This window comes from Scyliorhinus canicula, chromosome 29 (genome assembly GCF_902713615.1).
Source record: "Scyliorhinus canicula chromosome 29, sScyCan1.1, whole genome shotgun sequence".
Lineage (NCBI taxonomy): Eukaryota > Metazoa > Chordata > Chondrichthyes > Carcharhiniformes > Scyliorhinidae > Scyliorhinus > Scyliorhinus canicula.
This window is the reverse complement of record NC_052174.1, coordinates 10,932,206-10,947,465: the sequence shown is the minus strand read 5'-3', so window position 1 is coordinate 10,947,465 and position 15,260 is coordinate 10,932,206. Positions and strand designations below refer to the sequence as shown.

Sequence of the window (15,260 nt, the reverse complement as noted above, 5' to 3'; positions counted from 1 at the left end):
GCAATGTGATAATGACCAGCGATGGGTGGTACGGCAGCACAATGGTTAGCATTGTTTCTTCACAGCTACTGGGACCGGGTTCGAATCCTGGGTTGAGTCACTGTGTGGAGTCAGCATGTTCTCCCGTGTCTGCGTGGGTTTCCTCCGGGTGCTCCGGTCTCCTCCCACAAGTCCCGAAAGACATGCTTGTTAGGTGAATTGGACATTCTGAATTCTCGCTCAGTGTACCCGAACAGGCGCCGGAATGTGGCGACGAGGGGCTTTTCACAGTCATTTTATTAGTGTTGATGCAAGCCTACTTGTGAATGTAAAGATGATTAAAAAATAAATGTGGTTGATGAGGACAAATGGCTGCTACCACTTGAAGTGAACGGTACAGTGGTCCAATTGAAGTTAGATATTGGTGCCAAAGCCAATTTATTCAGCATGACTGATTAGAAAAATCAAAATATTCAGCCGATTAGAAGAAATCACAAAATATCTCTGAGACATTATAATGGTTCAAGCTTTACATGTTATGATGCTTGTGACCTGAGTGTGGTGGTGAAGAACACAGTTCATTCCGTCTCATTCTGCATTATATCTGAGGGAATGGATTCATTATTACGTGATCAGTGTTGTGAAGAATTAGGTCCAGTGCAGTTGGTATATCGCATATATCGGTATATCACAGTAACGTCATTGCAGTGTTAATGTAAACCTACTTGTGGCACTGAAGATTATTATTAATGTTTTTATGATGTTGTTTGAGGGATAAGGTAAACTCCCCTGTTCTCCGTTCAAACAGTCATGAGATTTGGGCAGCACAGTAGCATGGTGGTTAGCATAAATGCTTCACAGCTCCAGGGTCCCAGGTTCGATTCCCGGCTGGGTCACTGTCTGTGCGGAGTCTGCACATCCTCCCCGTGTGTGCGTGGGTTTCCTCCGGGTGCTCCGGTTTCCTCCCACAGTCCAAAGATGTGCGGGTTAGGTGGATTGGCCATGCTAAATTGCCCGTAGTGTCCTAAAAAGTAAGGTTAAGGGGGGGCTATTGGGTTACGGGTATAGGGTGGATACGTGGGTTTGAGTAGGGTGATCATGGCTCGGCACAACATCGAGGGCCGAAGGGCCTGTTCTGTGCTGTACTGTTCTATGGTCTATCCTTTCTGTCCTCTCGAGCAGGCAGATGGGGGCCTCAGGTTAACGTCTCCTCAGAGAGGCAGCAGCACCCCCTCAGCTCTGCACTGGAGAGTCAGTGGGGGTTCAAGCCCTTGAGTGAGACTTGAACCAGGAACGTTGTGATTCAGAGGCCAGAGTGCGAGCAGTCGAATCAAAGCTGGCACTGTGTCTGAATGCTGCACCCTGCTTCACCAACCCAACAAATTAGTTCAATCCCTCCCCACACTACCATAGAACCATAGAACAGTACAGCACAGAACAGGCCCTTCGGCCCTCGATGTTGTGCCGAGCAATGATCACCCTACTTAAACCCACGTAACCCGTATACCCGACAATCCCCCCATTAACCTTACACTACGGGCAATTTAGCGTGGCCAATCCACCTAACCCGCACATCTTTGGACTGTGGGAGGAAACCGGAGCACCCGGAGGAAACCCACACACACACGGGGAGGACGTGCAGACTCCACAGAGACAGTGACCCAGCCGGGAATCGAACCTGGGACCCTGGAGCTGTGAAGCATTGATGCTAACCACCATGCTACCGTGAGGCCCCCATGCCCCCAGGCCCCCCACTAGTCCACATGCAAATGTCACTCAGATACTTGCAAATAAGACAGCGCCTTCGTGCATGTGAACACAGGAGAGGCAATTTCTGTTCACCTGCACGTTGGAGGGTCTGCTGAGACACGTCTCAATTCTGTCTCCTACTCCGACGGAAAGATTCCTGTCGTGTGTGAGGGGAAAATCCCAATATCGACTCTCTTCCACCAGTTGGGTTGTTCTGGTCAGTATCTGTAACACAGACAGAACCAGAATTCCAGAATATGGGTCTGTCTCTCTCGACTTGTAACAGGTAATGAACCAGTTGCTGTGCCGAAGCTGTTTCTATCTGTTCCTCTGTTAACTTTATAAACTCAGAAATAGTGTGTCAGTGATTAAGATATTGAATGAACTCAGCCTCACAACAGATGATCTGTGAATTTAATAGAAAATACAGAATCTTGCAGACATTTCATTTTTACTCTGTAAATTAAGGAAACCTGTATTTTACAATGTATTATTATTTGCAGTAAAATGTTCATACCGGTGCATTCATTTTTTACTTTAAACTTTACTGTAATATTAATGATTGTCTATAACTATGGTGTAAATGATGAATTCTTGTTTTCTTTGTATCCTCACCACCATCTGGCAATTGACACCATGATGATGGCCGTCCATCCATCTTTCTAATGTAATTCAATGCAAACTCATTGTACAATATCAATATACCGCTGTGTTTTTGTCACTCAATTGTCTCCACACACTCTCTCCATTTGCTCGGTTCTTTCAGTCTTTCTCACTTTTTCTCTCAGCTCTACTTTCTATCTCTTGGGCTCTTTTTCTCCCTCCCCTTCTCCACTCTTTTCTGTTGCCTTTAAACAATGTCAATCTGGACTATTCCGTTGATAACTCCAAGCGCTGCTCCACAGGGAGGTAGTGTGGGGAAATTTTCTATTGAACTCCCCGGGAAGAGGAGATTTGTGTTTGTCCGCAGTAACTGACTCTTGGACGATTGGTTTGAGGCGCGCTTATTTTTTCCGAGACAAAAATTATTTGATGTGAAAGAGAAGCTGCTCCCTGAAGCATCTGAGTCCTGGGCGGAGAGGGGGGAAGGTTAGGTAGCGACAGAGCAGCAATTCTCTAAACTAACTCATCCTGACCCATTTCTCACCGCTTGGAAACTGTGAAAAGGCCAGCAAAATACAATTAATTCCAACAATCAAACTGATCAATAATTAATCTTCGGCGGCTCATTCATGGTTTGTTCCGGAGTCACCGTCGACACCATGATGGCCGCCAGCTCTTTGGTCCTGTGAACATGACCATTAAAAGGGAGCCGGGGCCTCACCCCCTTGACCTGGGGGATCCGCTGCCCCCATGTTACACTGAACAACCACTCGGGGTTAAAATTAATTAACACCTGATAAGTGGCAAACGGAATGTGAAAAACAGAGAGTTATGGACCCAGGAGAAGGTCTCTACATTCACAGCCAGTTTAATCACATTTTACGATAGTTGCAACCCACTTCTTTGCATAAAATATATTTGCAATTCAGGTTATTCTGCCTGGGTGTTTACCCCACCCCTGAGTCAGACAGGCCTCTCCAGAAACCTGAGCATATAATCCAGGCTCTGACCCTCCTGTGCTACACTGAGAGAGTGCAGCACGGTCAGAGACACTATTTGATGGGTGTGATGTTAACGTGAGTCCCGTCGCTCTCTCAGGTGGATGGAACTGTTCCACGGTCAATATTTAAAGAGTCGATCCGTTCTCCTGGTTCCCTGGGAAAAACTTGTTACTCAACCAACCTCACTGGAGAAATATTTGTCCATTTAAATTGGCTTCTCGTGTTCTGTCATCCCATCCCCACACCCACCTGAATCCAGGGCGATGAGGTCTTCTGTAATCCACAGTTACCTGAGAGCACCAGGCGGGCGACCGATAGTGAGGAGCTATACGACCAGACAGGTGGGTAGTGTGAGCTGCTCTCCGTGAAGCTTTTTAACTCAACTGTCACCTTATGACCCAGAGGTGATCAACCAAATGTAAATGGTGTCCAAATCCGGGCACCACACTTTGGGAGGGACATAGAGGATTCAGAGAGTGTGGGGTAAAGATTGTTAAGAATATTTCTGGGGATGTGGGACTTCAGTCACGTGGACAGACTGGAGAAGCTCGGATTGTTGTTGGAGAAGAGAACTTTGAGGGGAGCTTTGATCAAGGTGTTTCAAAACCATGAGGGGTCTGGACGTAGTCAAGGTGGAAAAACACTCCCATTGGTGGAAGGATCGGAAACCAGAGGGGATTGGTAAAAGAACCAGAGGTGACTTGAGGAAAACATTTTTACTCAGTGAGTCATTAGGAATGCACAGCCTGAGAGTATGGAGGAAGCAGATTCAATTGTGGTGTCCAAAAGGGAACTGGATAAACTGAAGAGAAAAGGTTTGCAGCATTTGACGGAAAAGGTATGGGCGGGAGACTAGATGAGTGGGTCCTGCAGACAGCCAGTGGGACATGATGGACTGAATGGTCTCAAACTGTGCCATGACTAATCCCTGATTGGATAATAGTTTGCATTTTCCTGCTGGATGAAGGTTTGATGTGGATTTCTCCAAGGAAATAGACCTTGGACCAATTTCAAGGTTTGTGGATGATACAGAATTTGGAAGAACCGTGACCTGACAGGAAGATAATTGAGAACGTCAAAGGGACATAGCCAAGTTGGTGGAGTGGGCAGACAGGTGGCAAATGAAGTTCAATGCAGAGAAATGTGGGGTGATTTATTTTGGTCGGAATAAAATGAAGAAACAATGTGAAATAAAGGATATAACTCTAAAATGTGTGCAGGAGAAACAGAGGGCCCTGAGACCAGATGTGCATCAATCACTGAAGAACAGGTTGAGAGAACAGTTGAATAAAGCAGGTAGCATTCTGGACATTAGGGGGTATGGAGCACAAGAGCATGGAGCTAATACTGAACAAGGTGAAATTAGCAGTTAGACCCAGCTGGAGGATTGCATCCAGTTCTGGATGTTCTAATTTCGTAGGAAATGAAGGCATTGGAGCGGGAACAGAAAATATTACAAAAAATGGTTCTTGGGATGAGGAACTTCAACTTGGAAGATAGATTGGTAAAGTTGGGATCTGCTCCCAATGGGATTTTGTATTTGTCCCATTGACCATCCTTGGTATTGTGGGCCCAGGTCTCCCATGAGCAGGCGCCCAGGTGTTCTTGCTCCTCGTGCGGCACCCCGCCCTCTCACAAGCCTTGCCTGAAGTCCAGGTGGAGGAGACACCAATGGAACTGGCACATATCTGGTTTAGCCATTCATCACCACAACAGGCTGGACCAAATTAAAGGCCTTGTCAGAACATTTCCTATTCCAATATCATTCCAGATGGCACAAACCCCAAACTGCCCTCCTCCCATGAAAACAATCACCATCCGCCCTTCCCCACCCCCTCCATGGCACGGTGAAACATTTCTGATGTCAAAATTATGCCAAACAGAATTCTCAGAAAGCAGCACTGTCTAAATGGCATATTAAAAGTGCAGTACTTTGTTCCTCTAGCTTTAGTTGCCAGAAACCTTGAGATGCGTCAAGTTTCGTAAAGAATTGTGCACCAACCTTCTCAGATGTGATTTTCTCATGTTTTGGTATTTGGTAATGTTCTCTTTTGTTGTACTCGTTAAGATTTTAGGATCTATGCACATGCTAATATCCCTATTTTTTTTACAAAAACCATAGAGTTTACCCAATCAGTAGGTTCTTCTATCTTTCAGATTACGTTTAATTTTGTCATTCTGTCTAGCTCCTTTCTGAGGTGATCCTGAAGAGGTCCAAGTACCCTTCTTGGTGTCTGTATCACAGATTTTGCATCCTCTGTGAGTTGTAACTTGTAGGTGAAGGATGGTGTACCAAAACCTGTGAACATATCACTGACGTTGCTGATAATGTTCTCAGAATCATTGGACTAGTGACCAATCCTTTGTGGATGTGATATACCAACTGCACCAGACCTAATTCTTCACAGCACTGATCACTTAATAATGAATCCATTCCCTCAGATATAATGCAGAATGGGACAGAATAAACTGCATTCTTCACCACCACACTCAGGTCACAACCACCGTAACAGGTAAACCTTGAACCATTATAATCTCTCAGAGATATTTTGTGTTTTCTTCTAATTGGCTGAATATTTAGATTTTTCCAATCAGCCATGCTGATTAAATTGACTTTGGCACCAATGTATAATTTCAATTGAACCACTGCACCGTTCACTTCAAGAGGTAGCATCCATTTGTCCTCATCAACTGCACTTATTTTTGAATAATCTTTATTGTCACAAGTAGGCTTAAATTAACAATGCAATGAAGTTACTGTGAAAAGTCCCGAGTCGCCAGATTCCAGCGCCTGTTCTGGTACGCAGAGGGAGAATTCAGAATGTCCAATTCACCGAACAGCACGTCTTTCGGGACTTGAGGGAGGAAACCGGAGCACCCGGAGGAAACACATGCAGACACAGGGAGAACATGCAGACTCCGCACGGACAGTGACCAAAGACGGGAATCAAAACTGAGACCCTGGCGCTGTGAAGCAACAGTTCTACTCACTGTGCTACCGTGCTCCCCTGTTATTTTAAATGGAGCATCAGTTTGCATCTAATTAAGTGCTGGAGAATTTTTTGACGTCTCCAAAAAATTATTCTTCCCAACAAACAATTTTTTAAAAATAAATTTAGAGTACCCAATTAATTTTTTCCAATTAAGGGGAAATTTAGCGTGGCCAATCCACCTACCCTGCACATCTTTGAGTTGTGGGGGCAAAACCCACGCAAACACAGGGAGAATGTGCAAACGCCACACAGACAGTGACCCAGAGCTGGTATCGAACCTGGGACCTCGGCCCATGAGGCCACAGTGCTAATCCACTGCGCCACCGTGCTGCTCTACTCCTACAAACAATGATGTTATATCACTGGAGACTGTATCTTCCACTGTGCTCACTGGTCTGGGGTTGAGCCCAGAGTAACAATTCTGAGCAAAGTGATTTTATTCCTTTGCATCTGAAACAAAACTTGCCTAACGCTGGAGACTGCTGTAATTTGAGCCTTTGGCCACATCTTTTACACAGAAATACTTTGACCTAATCTTTAACCTGTTTGTTGGTGTGCGAAGAGCTGCATGAAGTTTCTGGCCTTTTTTCAAAAGTTTCCGGCCATTTTGGGAAAAGGGCGGCAACCAGAGTGCTTTCCTCCATGAAGACTCCACCGTTACTGGGAAACATTTCAGAATACTGTGCTGCTAGCCAATGAGCCTGACAAATCTTAACTGTTTGTTCCAAAGACGTCTCCGATTCCCACAGCTACCGTTCCCTCAGCTTATTTTCATTCACACCAAACACAATCTGCTTGCGAATCACGGGAGATTCAACCGCAGAAATTTTACGGTTTTAATAAAAATAAAAGTTTTTAACTTTTAATCAGTGATGAAATGGGCCAGGATTCTCCCCGACCCGGTGGGGCGGGGGTCCCGGAGTGGCGAGAACCACTCCGACATTGGGCCTCCCCAAAGGTGCGGAATTCTCTGCACCTTTAGGGGCTAGGCCCGCACCGGAGTGGCTCCCGCTCCGCCGACCGGCCCCAACGGCCTTTGGCGACCCGCCAACCAGCGTTGGGGCTGGCCAAAAGGCCTTCGCCGGTCAGCATGAACCAGCGCATGCGCCAGAGGCCGCTGATGTCACCCCGACACATGCGCGGTGGAGGGGGTCTCTTCCGCCTTAGCCATGGTGGAGGCCGTGGCGGCGGCGCAAGAAAAAGAGTGCCCCCACAGGACAGGCCTGCCCACCGATCGGTGGGCCCCGATCGTGGGCCAGGCCACCGTGGGGGCACCCCCCGGGGTCAGATCGCCCCGCATCCTCCACTCCCAGGACCCTGGGGCCCGCTCGCGCCGCCTGCTCCCGCCGGCACCAGAGGTGGTTTAAACCACGTCGGTGGGAGGCCCGACAGCGGCGGGACTTCGGCCCATCAAGGACTGGAAAATCGCCGCGGGGTGCCCCCCGACTGCCGCGCCGTGATTCTCGCCCACGACGATTCCCGGAGGCGGAGAATTCCGGCCACGGCGGGGCACGGATTTACGAAGGCCCCGGGCGATTCCCCAACCCTGCGGTCGGAGAATTCCGCCCATGATCTGTGGACTCTTCTGTCTTCTGTAAGAGTGATCTAAACACCACACTCTAAAAGAAAATAATCTTTATTGTTACAAGTAGGCTTAAATTAACAATGCAATGAAGTTACAGTGAAAAGTCCCCAGTCGCCAGATTCCGGCGCCTGTTCGGGTACAGAGGGAGAATTCAGAATGTCCAATTCACCAAACAGCACGTCTTTCGGGACTTGTGGGAGGATACATTTCATTCTTTCTGGGGAGGCAATGTTCATCAAATCTTCAAATTACTTTGTTAAAATGTTTACTATCTTTATCATTTGCAAATTTAAGTGTATTAAAAACAGTTGCTTCAGGCCCTGCCATCGTTGGGAGCATGCAGTAAGAAACAGATTAAATTGTTGTCTAAACACACGCCAGTTACTGTCCACATTACCATCACATGTGAGACTCATTGATGGTTTCAACGACTCCATGTTGTTAATTCTGGCAGTCTTCAATTCTTTGGTTTTCGTGGCAGGCTGTTGGGTTTTTCTCTCTCAGTGTTTAATACGATACAGCCTCCGGGCATTTGTTCATCTGCAAATTAACATCTAAACCCCATGACACACTCAGCAATGATCTTAATGTTTCTCCTTTATTGATCTGTCAAGTACTCAGAATTGGACCTGGATTTTTGCCCAGCTACAGAAAAGGATTTTGGACAGGTTCAATCCCTTTTCAGCGATGAAACAGATTACGTGTCCAGCGTCTACCATTCCTGGCTCCGAGAGAGGAACCGTGTGGTCATTTTGGCCAAACTCCATGGTCAAGTGGTGAGTTCCATTGAAATCAGAGGCATGTTCACTTTTCAAATTGTAGAAATTGACATGTAATAATAATAATCTTTATCAGTGTCACAAGTAGGTTTACATTAACACTGCAATGAAGTTACTGTGAAAATTCCCTAGTCGCCACACTCCAGCGCCTGTTATGGTACACTGAAAGAGATTTCAGAATGTCCATTTCTCGGCGATGATGGCGAACCCCGCTACATCGGCATCCCTGGGGGACTCGACCCACATTGAAATGGGTGCATTGTGCTGACCAGGCATATAGAGCCTCTTAGACGGCGCGGATGCACATGTGCACCGAGCTCTGTGAGATTTCAGACAGATCCACACTCGGTCCCTGAAAGGTTCAGGGTGACCATCACCTTAATGGCTACCGGGAGCGAGTGTCCTCCCCCATACCCCCATGGTTCCAGGTGCGCCATGATCAGGCAGATATGTCGTACTATCTTCCTGCTGAGTAGGAGTGTGAATGAATGAAAGCCTTGGTCTGCTTTCAAAGCGAGCGATTTAGCCCTGTGCTAAATTCGACGATGTGCCCAAACCGGCGTGTCCTTGAATGACAGGTGCTGCCGGTACACGCGAGCCCTCATGCAGGGCCTCCTTCCCACCTCCTCCTCGGCCTGTTGGGTGGCCAGCTATCCACCTTCACCGGCTGTGCCTGTTCCTCTGGCGCAGGCTCTGCTACTGCAGCATCCTTTTCCTTGAGCAGCTCCAGCCTGTAAAGGCTCAGTTCATTCCCCAAGGCTGCAGCAACGAGGATGAAGGCCACAATTGCTGGTCAAATTATGAAGTCCATTGTCTGCAGGGGGTACAAGGCAGACTCGTTAGCATGGTGCATAACCCGTGCCCAACATGTCCAGCGGGCTACATGGTGGCTCCGGTCTGCGCTGCAGACCCTGCTCACACATGTCCCTGCACCAACCCTGGCCATTCCCAATGGCATTCTGCCCTCCGCACCCCTGGTCCCATCGGTGCCAAGCAGTGGGGGAGCCTTGGACACTGGCACCCATCCCTGCTGCCAGTGGTACGTTCCCCGTCCGGCGCCCTTCTGCAATGGCTATTGTGGATATGTCCTTTCGTGGGCCTCATGCTGCCCCGCCGGGGGGAGGAGGCCAGTTGGTTGGGTGGGAGGGAGAGATGGTGGGATGGAGAGTGGGGGATGGGGTGGGGCTAACCATATGGCCGGTGTCACTCTGCACAACCACAGGCCACGGAGGTCGGTCAGTGGGGTGGAATGGCTGTCCATGCCTGGACACCCCAGTCCCATGTGGGGTCTCTCTGACCCCACGGCCGATCCCCTGGTCACCCCCATCAAGCGCGAGACTGTCATATGAAGAGAGACTAAGTCGGTTAGGATTATATTCATTGGTGTTTAGAAGAGTGAGAGGGGATCTTATGGAAACTTTTAAAATTCTAACAGGATTAGACAGGGTAGATTCAGAAAGAATGTTCCCTGTGGTGTGGGAATCCAGAATCAGGGGTGACAGTTTGAGGATAAGGGGTAAACCTTTTAGGACTGAGGTGAGGAGGAATTTCTTCACCCAAAGAGTGGTGAATCTGCAGAATTCACTACCACAGAAAGTAGTTGAGGCCAAAATATTGTGTAATTACAAGAAGGATTTAGATATAGCTCAAGGGATATGGCGGGGGGGGGAGGGGGGGGGGAGGGGTGATCCTAATCAATAGCAGAGCAGGCTTGAAGGGTCGAATAGCCTCCTTCTGCCCCTATTTTCTATGTATGTTTCAATTCCCGTACCGGCTGAGGTTATTCATGAAAGACCACACCGCCTACTCAACCTCGGTCCTCGCCTGAGGTGTGGTGATCCTCAGGTTAAATCACCACCAGTCAGCTCTCCCCCTCAAAGGGGAAAGCAGCCTGTGGTCATCTGGGACAATGGCCATGTGGTGGTATGATTAACATAGCTGCCTGCCATTGGTGCAGAACACCGGCTTACCATTGGCCCTGGTCGGTCATGTGCCTCTCGACCGATTGGTTGAGACCAGTCATGTGACGGCTCCCCGATTGGTCGAGAGGCTGAGTTAACACCGCCTCCAGGGCGAGGTATAAATACCCAGCACGGCCTGCAGTTGGCCATTTACTGTAGTCGACCGCAGGGCTAACATCTAGCTTATTAAAGCCTACTTTTGTACAGCAACTCGTCTCGCGTTCAATTGATGGTTCATCAGGCCACTTCACCTTTTTTCCTTACCTCTCTATTTCCAGATCAGTGTGTGTTCTGTTCACATCGTGGATGACGGACAAACAGCCCTGATAGAAGGTGTTAGAGTAGCTGCTTCAGAGAGACGCAAAGGAGCTGCTCGGCTGATGTACAGACATGTTATTGATCTTGTAAGAGCGAGGTACCCGGAGTTGAAGAAGCAACGTCTTATCACACGGCACAAGAGTGGCAGAGGACTTTGTGTATTAGGCAAACAGGTACAATTCGCGTCCAGTAATACTCTCACATCAGCTGTGATTCACTGGGTCTCACTCCTGTCTGTGAGTTGTAAAGTTCTGGGATTTGTGATCCAACCAGAACTGGATCATAAAAACCAAAGCTGCCACTCGCAGCGCAGTACGGAGAGAGTGCTGCACTGTCAGTGGTGCTGCCTTTTGGAGGAGACAGTGAGTGATGCCCAAATGTCTGATCGGTTATTAGACACTCAGTCTCATGTCTGACCTGTTCCCCACCACCCCTCTGGCCCTGCCTGACACCGGCTCGACCGCCCCCCTATTCAGGCCAGATCCACCCCTTTCAGTGCCGCCATGTCCGACCGCACCTCTTCCCAGACTGAATTCCCCCTCCCAGGGTGGCCTTCCTCCCGGACTGATCTCCCTCTCAGACTGACGGTTGCCTCCCTTCCAAAATTTAGCCCCCTCCTTCCCTCCTGACTGACATTCGTCCCCACTTCCCACTGTCCCTCTTCCTGAACAGACCACCTTCCTTGTCTGAGTCCCTTCCCACCCTCACGAACAGATATCGTTCCTGGACAGAACCACTTCCCGGGCTGACCCCTCTCCTTCCCTCCAGCCCGGAATGACCTGTATGCACTCGACCCCCCCACATTCCCTAAAATTGTAACGTGCCTGTTCCCTGAAAACTGTCCCTTTAAACCTCCCTCTTTACAGCAGCTGACCCTGTAAAAAGGGGGATTGACTTAACTCTCTACGCCCCAGTTACTCCACCATGATGCTGCCATGGGTGGGATTTGCTGCTCCTGTCTCACCCAGCCTGAGTGAGGAGGGTTGGGTGAGTGAGCAGCTTAGTAATTACAGAGCAGCTCAGTCTGGCGAGAGTGGCAATCTGACAGAGATCGCCACTCTGCGGAGGGTAAGGGACAATATTTCATCCTCATGCCACATTTTCCTCATTAACACTTTCGCCATATCTTTCATTCCCAGTCCCTGATTTCTCTACGATTTTCATTGATAAATGTTCCCACTCTGGTAAGTGAGGTGATCGATAATAGGAAGAAACGTGGGGATGAATATTACAAACCGATTCCTCTCCAGCCGGACGATGTGCGGTCGATATTTCTGAACCGAACTGTAATCGACACGGTACTGCCGGGCGGGAGAATCATTCTGAATGGATCCGTGTTCAAACCGCTGGAGAGTAACCTGGATATTTTACTGAAACGAGATATCGTCTGGAGAGCTGATCGAAAGAGGAACCCACGGGCTGTGAGTTTGGGCACAGCTCCCTACAGAGATCCCATGGGGAACTGTGTTTTTGTGATCGACATGTTTGGAGAAGATTTATCAGCTGTGAAAAGTGTCTTCCTCTCTCAGCTGCAAAGCCTGCCTCCATCACACGACAATGTAATCTGTCTCCTGTTTGTAAATCCATCACTTTCCCCACAGATGTGGGAATTCTGTATCAATGAAATGGGGCTTGAGAAAGGGAAGCAATACTGTGATGATGAGATAATAGTGGAGGATGATATTTTGCAAAATTATTATTGATGATCATGAACAGACTCTTTATCCCTGCCTCACCAATGCAACAAATTCTGCTTCAAATCTTCGTCTTCTTCAGCCATTTTCCTACACCCTTGGTCCTCTATCCTATTCCCGTTATTTCGCGATCTGTAGTCCACAAAAATAAAACTTCACAGATGCCCCAGAGATGCAAAATAAATGCTAGAAATCAACAGGCAGCATCTGTGGAGAGAGAAATTGAGTCAACATCTGTGGTTATTTGTGATGATTGTCCACTTAAGGGCAACACAGCAGAGTAAGTGTCACCTGGCTTGGTGGACCAATTGAGACGCAGAGTGGGTAATCTTCCCAGGTGTAAGAATACTCCTATTGATCCCGAATATCTGATGTGTATTATTTTTATATATTTGCTACCTTGGCTGCTGTAACTTTTGTCCCTAGACAATTACTGAACCCCCCCCCCCCCCCCAATGTGCCGTTTGGTTTGGCCTCTGCCGACCTCAAGCACCAGTGTTTTTGGTCTGTCCCACTGACAAAATATATTGATGGATTTGGCTGGCAGCCAAGCTGATACTTTGACTTCCTGGGACTGGACTGGCACTCGATATTGATTGATGCTGATGTTCCAGAATTTCCTGACAAACACAGATAGGCTCCATTTTTCAGAGTGAAGATCATATTGATGAAGAGGCTTGTAGAGCCACAGTCCGGGGGCTGCATTCTCTGCAGCTCCACACCAAAATCGCGTTGGGCAAGGGGGTGGAGAATCCAATTTGACGCCGAAATCGGGCCCGGCGCCGGTCCAGCGATTCTCCGGAACCCAAGAATCGGTGTGTTCACGGAGTACTCTGTGACACTGGGGGGCCATTGCCAGAGGCCCGCCCAGTGATCCTCTGCTCCCAACTGGCTGAGTTCCCAATGGTGTGGTTCTAACCACCTATCACAGTTCAGGAAGCTCACGTGGCGGCTGCAGACCCAGTCCGCGGCCGCTCTGGTGGGGGGGCTGGGTGGGCGGCGAAGGACAAATTGGGCCGGTCGGATCTTCGAGGACACTGCCGATCGGAGGGGGGTTGGGGCTACCTTCTTCAGCTGTTCCGCGGTCTGAATCTGCAGTGGCACTTGGCGCGGCCGCTGGAGGCCCCAACCGTACGCATGCGTGGACTCAAAACCTGAAGTCAGGGCCCCGTATCTGCAGCTAAAGCTGCGTGAATCACTCTGGGCCCCTGCTAGCCCCCTGCAGGTGAGTGAATTGGCATATCTTTTTTATAGGAAACTCCAGAGTTAAACGGCAGCATTTTAACACCGGCGTGGGGACATAGTCTCATTTTGGGAGAATTCAGCCCCTGATCTCTCTCTCTTACCTGATGAAAAGGCTTTTCTCTCTCTCTCCACAGCCAGCTGCAGCTGCAGGAAGGTACAGGCCAACACCAGCTGCAGGCAGGCCGGGTTATTTACAAACCTTTTTAAATATGATAATTGGAGAACTCGAATCTTACCTCAGTGAGGCTAATAATTGTGAGTTCCAACTGAATGCACATACCAGAAGATCCAATCCAACTGGTGGTGTTCAATACACTTTGTTCTGAGATGGCCGACGACAAAGACTTCAACATCAACAATAAGAACACATCTCTCTTACTTCCACATTTTAACACTCTACGATTTTACTCCTTTCCCTTCCTCTATGTGCGTCTGTCCTGTGTGTGTTTTGGTAGGTGGGACGGTGAAAGGGGAAAGTAATTGATTAATCGGCCAGTTGCTCTGCCTCAGTTGTTTCTGTCTGTTCCTCTGCTAACTTTATAAACTCATAAATAGTGTCAATGATTGAGATATTGAACTCAGCCTCACAACAAATGATCTGTGGATTTAATAGAAAATACAGAGTCTTGTGGCCCTTTCACTTTTACTCTGTAAATTAAGGAAACATGTATTTTGCAATGTATAATTATTTGTACTTAAAAGGTTCATATCTGTGAAATCATTTTTACGATGACCTTTACTGTAATTTTAATAATTGTCAATGTTGTATGATGAATTTGTGTTTTCTTTGTATCCTCACCACCATCTGCCATTTAACACCAAGATGATGGTGTCCCTCTATCCAGCTTTCTAATTTAATCAATGAAAACTCATTGTGCAATATAAATATACCCTTGTGTTTTTGTCACTCATTGTCTCCACATATGCTCTTCATTTGCTCGGTTCTTTCGGTCTTTCTTTTTCTCTCAGCTCCACTTTCTATGTCTCGGGCTCTTTTTCCCCCCTCCCTTTCTCCATTATTTTCTGCTGCCTTTAAACAATGTCAGTCTGGGCTTTGAGCAGACGATTATTCCGTAGATAACGCCAAGCCCTGCTCCAATCCAGTGAGGTTGTGTTGGGAAATTTTCTATTATATTGCCGGGAAGAGGAGGTGTGTGATTGTCCGCAGTAGCTGACTCTTATACGATTGGTTTGAGACGCGCTTGTTTCTTCCGAGAATAAAATGATTCGATGTTAAAGAGAAGCTGCTCCCTGAAGCATCTGAGACCCGGGCGGAGGGGACGAGGGTGGGGTGAGGATCGGGGCAGAGCAGCAACTCTCTAAACTCCTCCTGACACATTTCTCACCACCAGC

The 15,260-nt window shown here is 48.1% G+C and overlaps 1 protein-coding gene across 1 annotated transcript in view; it reads left to right on the top strand.

The window, feature by feature from the left end:
- The window catches only part of LOC119958340 (histidine N-acetyltransferase-like), a 37,146-nt gene extending 22,288 nt beyond the window's left edge, over positions 1-14,858 (top strand). Inside the window, exons 5-7 of the mRNA XM_038786784.1 lie at positions 8,525-8,686; positions 10,929-11,141; positions 12,108-14,858. Coding sequence (XP_038642712.1) covers positions 8,525-8,686; positions 10,929-11,141; positions 12,108-12,671 — 939 coding nt within the window. The 3' untranslated portion in view covers positions 12,672-14,858. The remainder of the gene's footprint in view (positions 1-8,524; positions 8,687-10,928; positions 11,142-12,107) is intronic.
- The last annotated feature ends 402 nt before the right edge of the window (positions 14,859-15,260 follow it).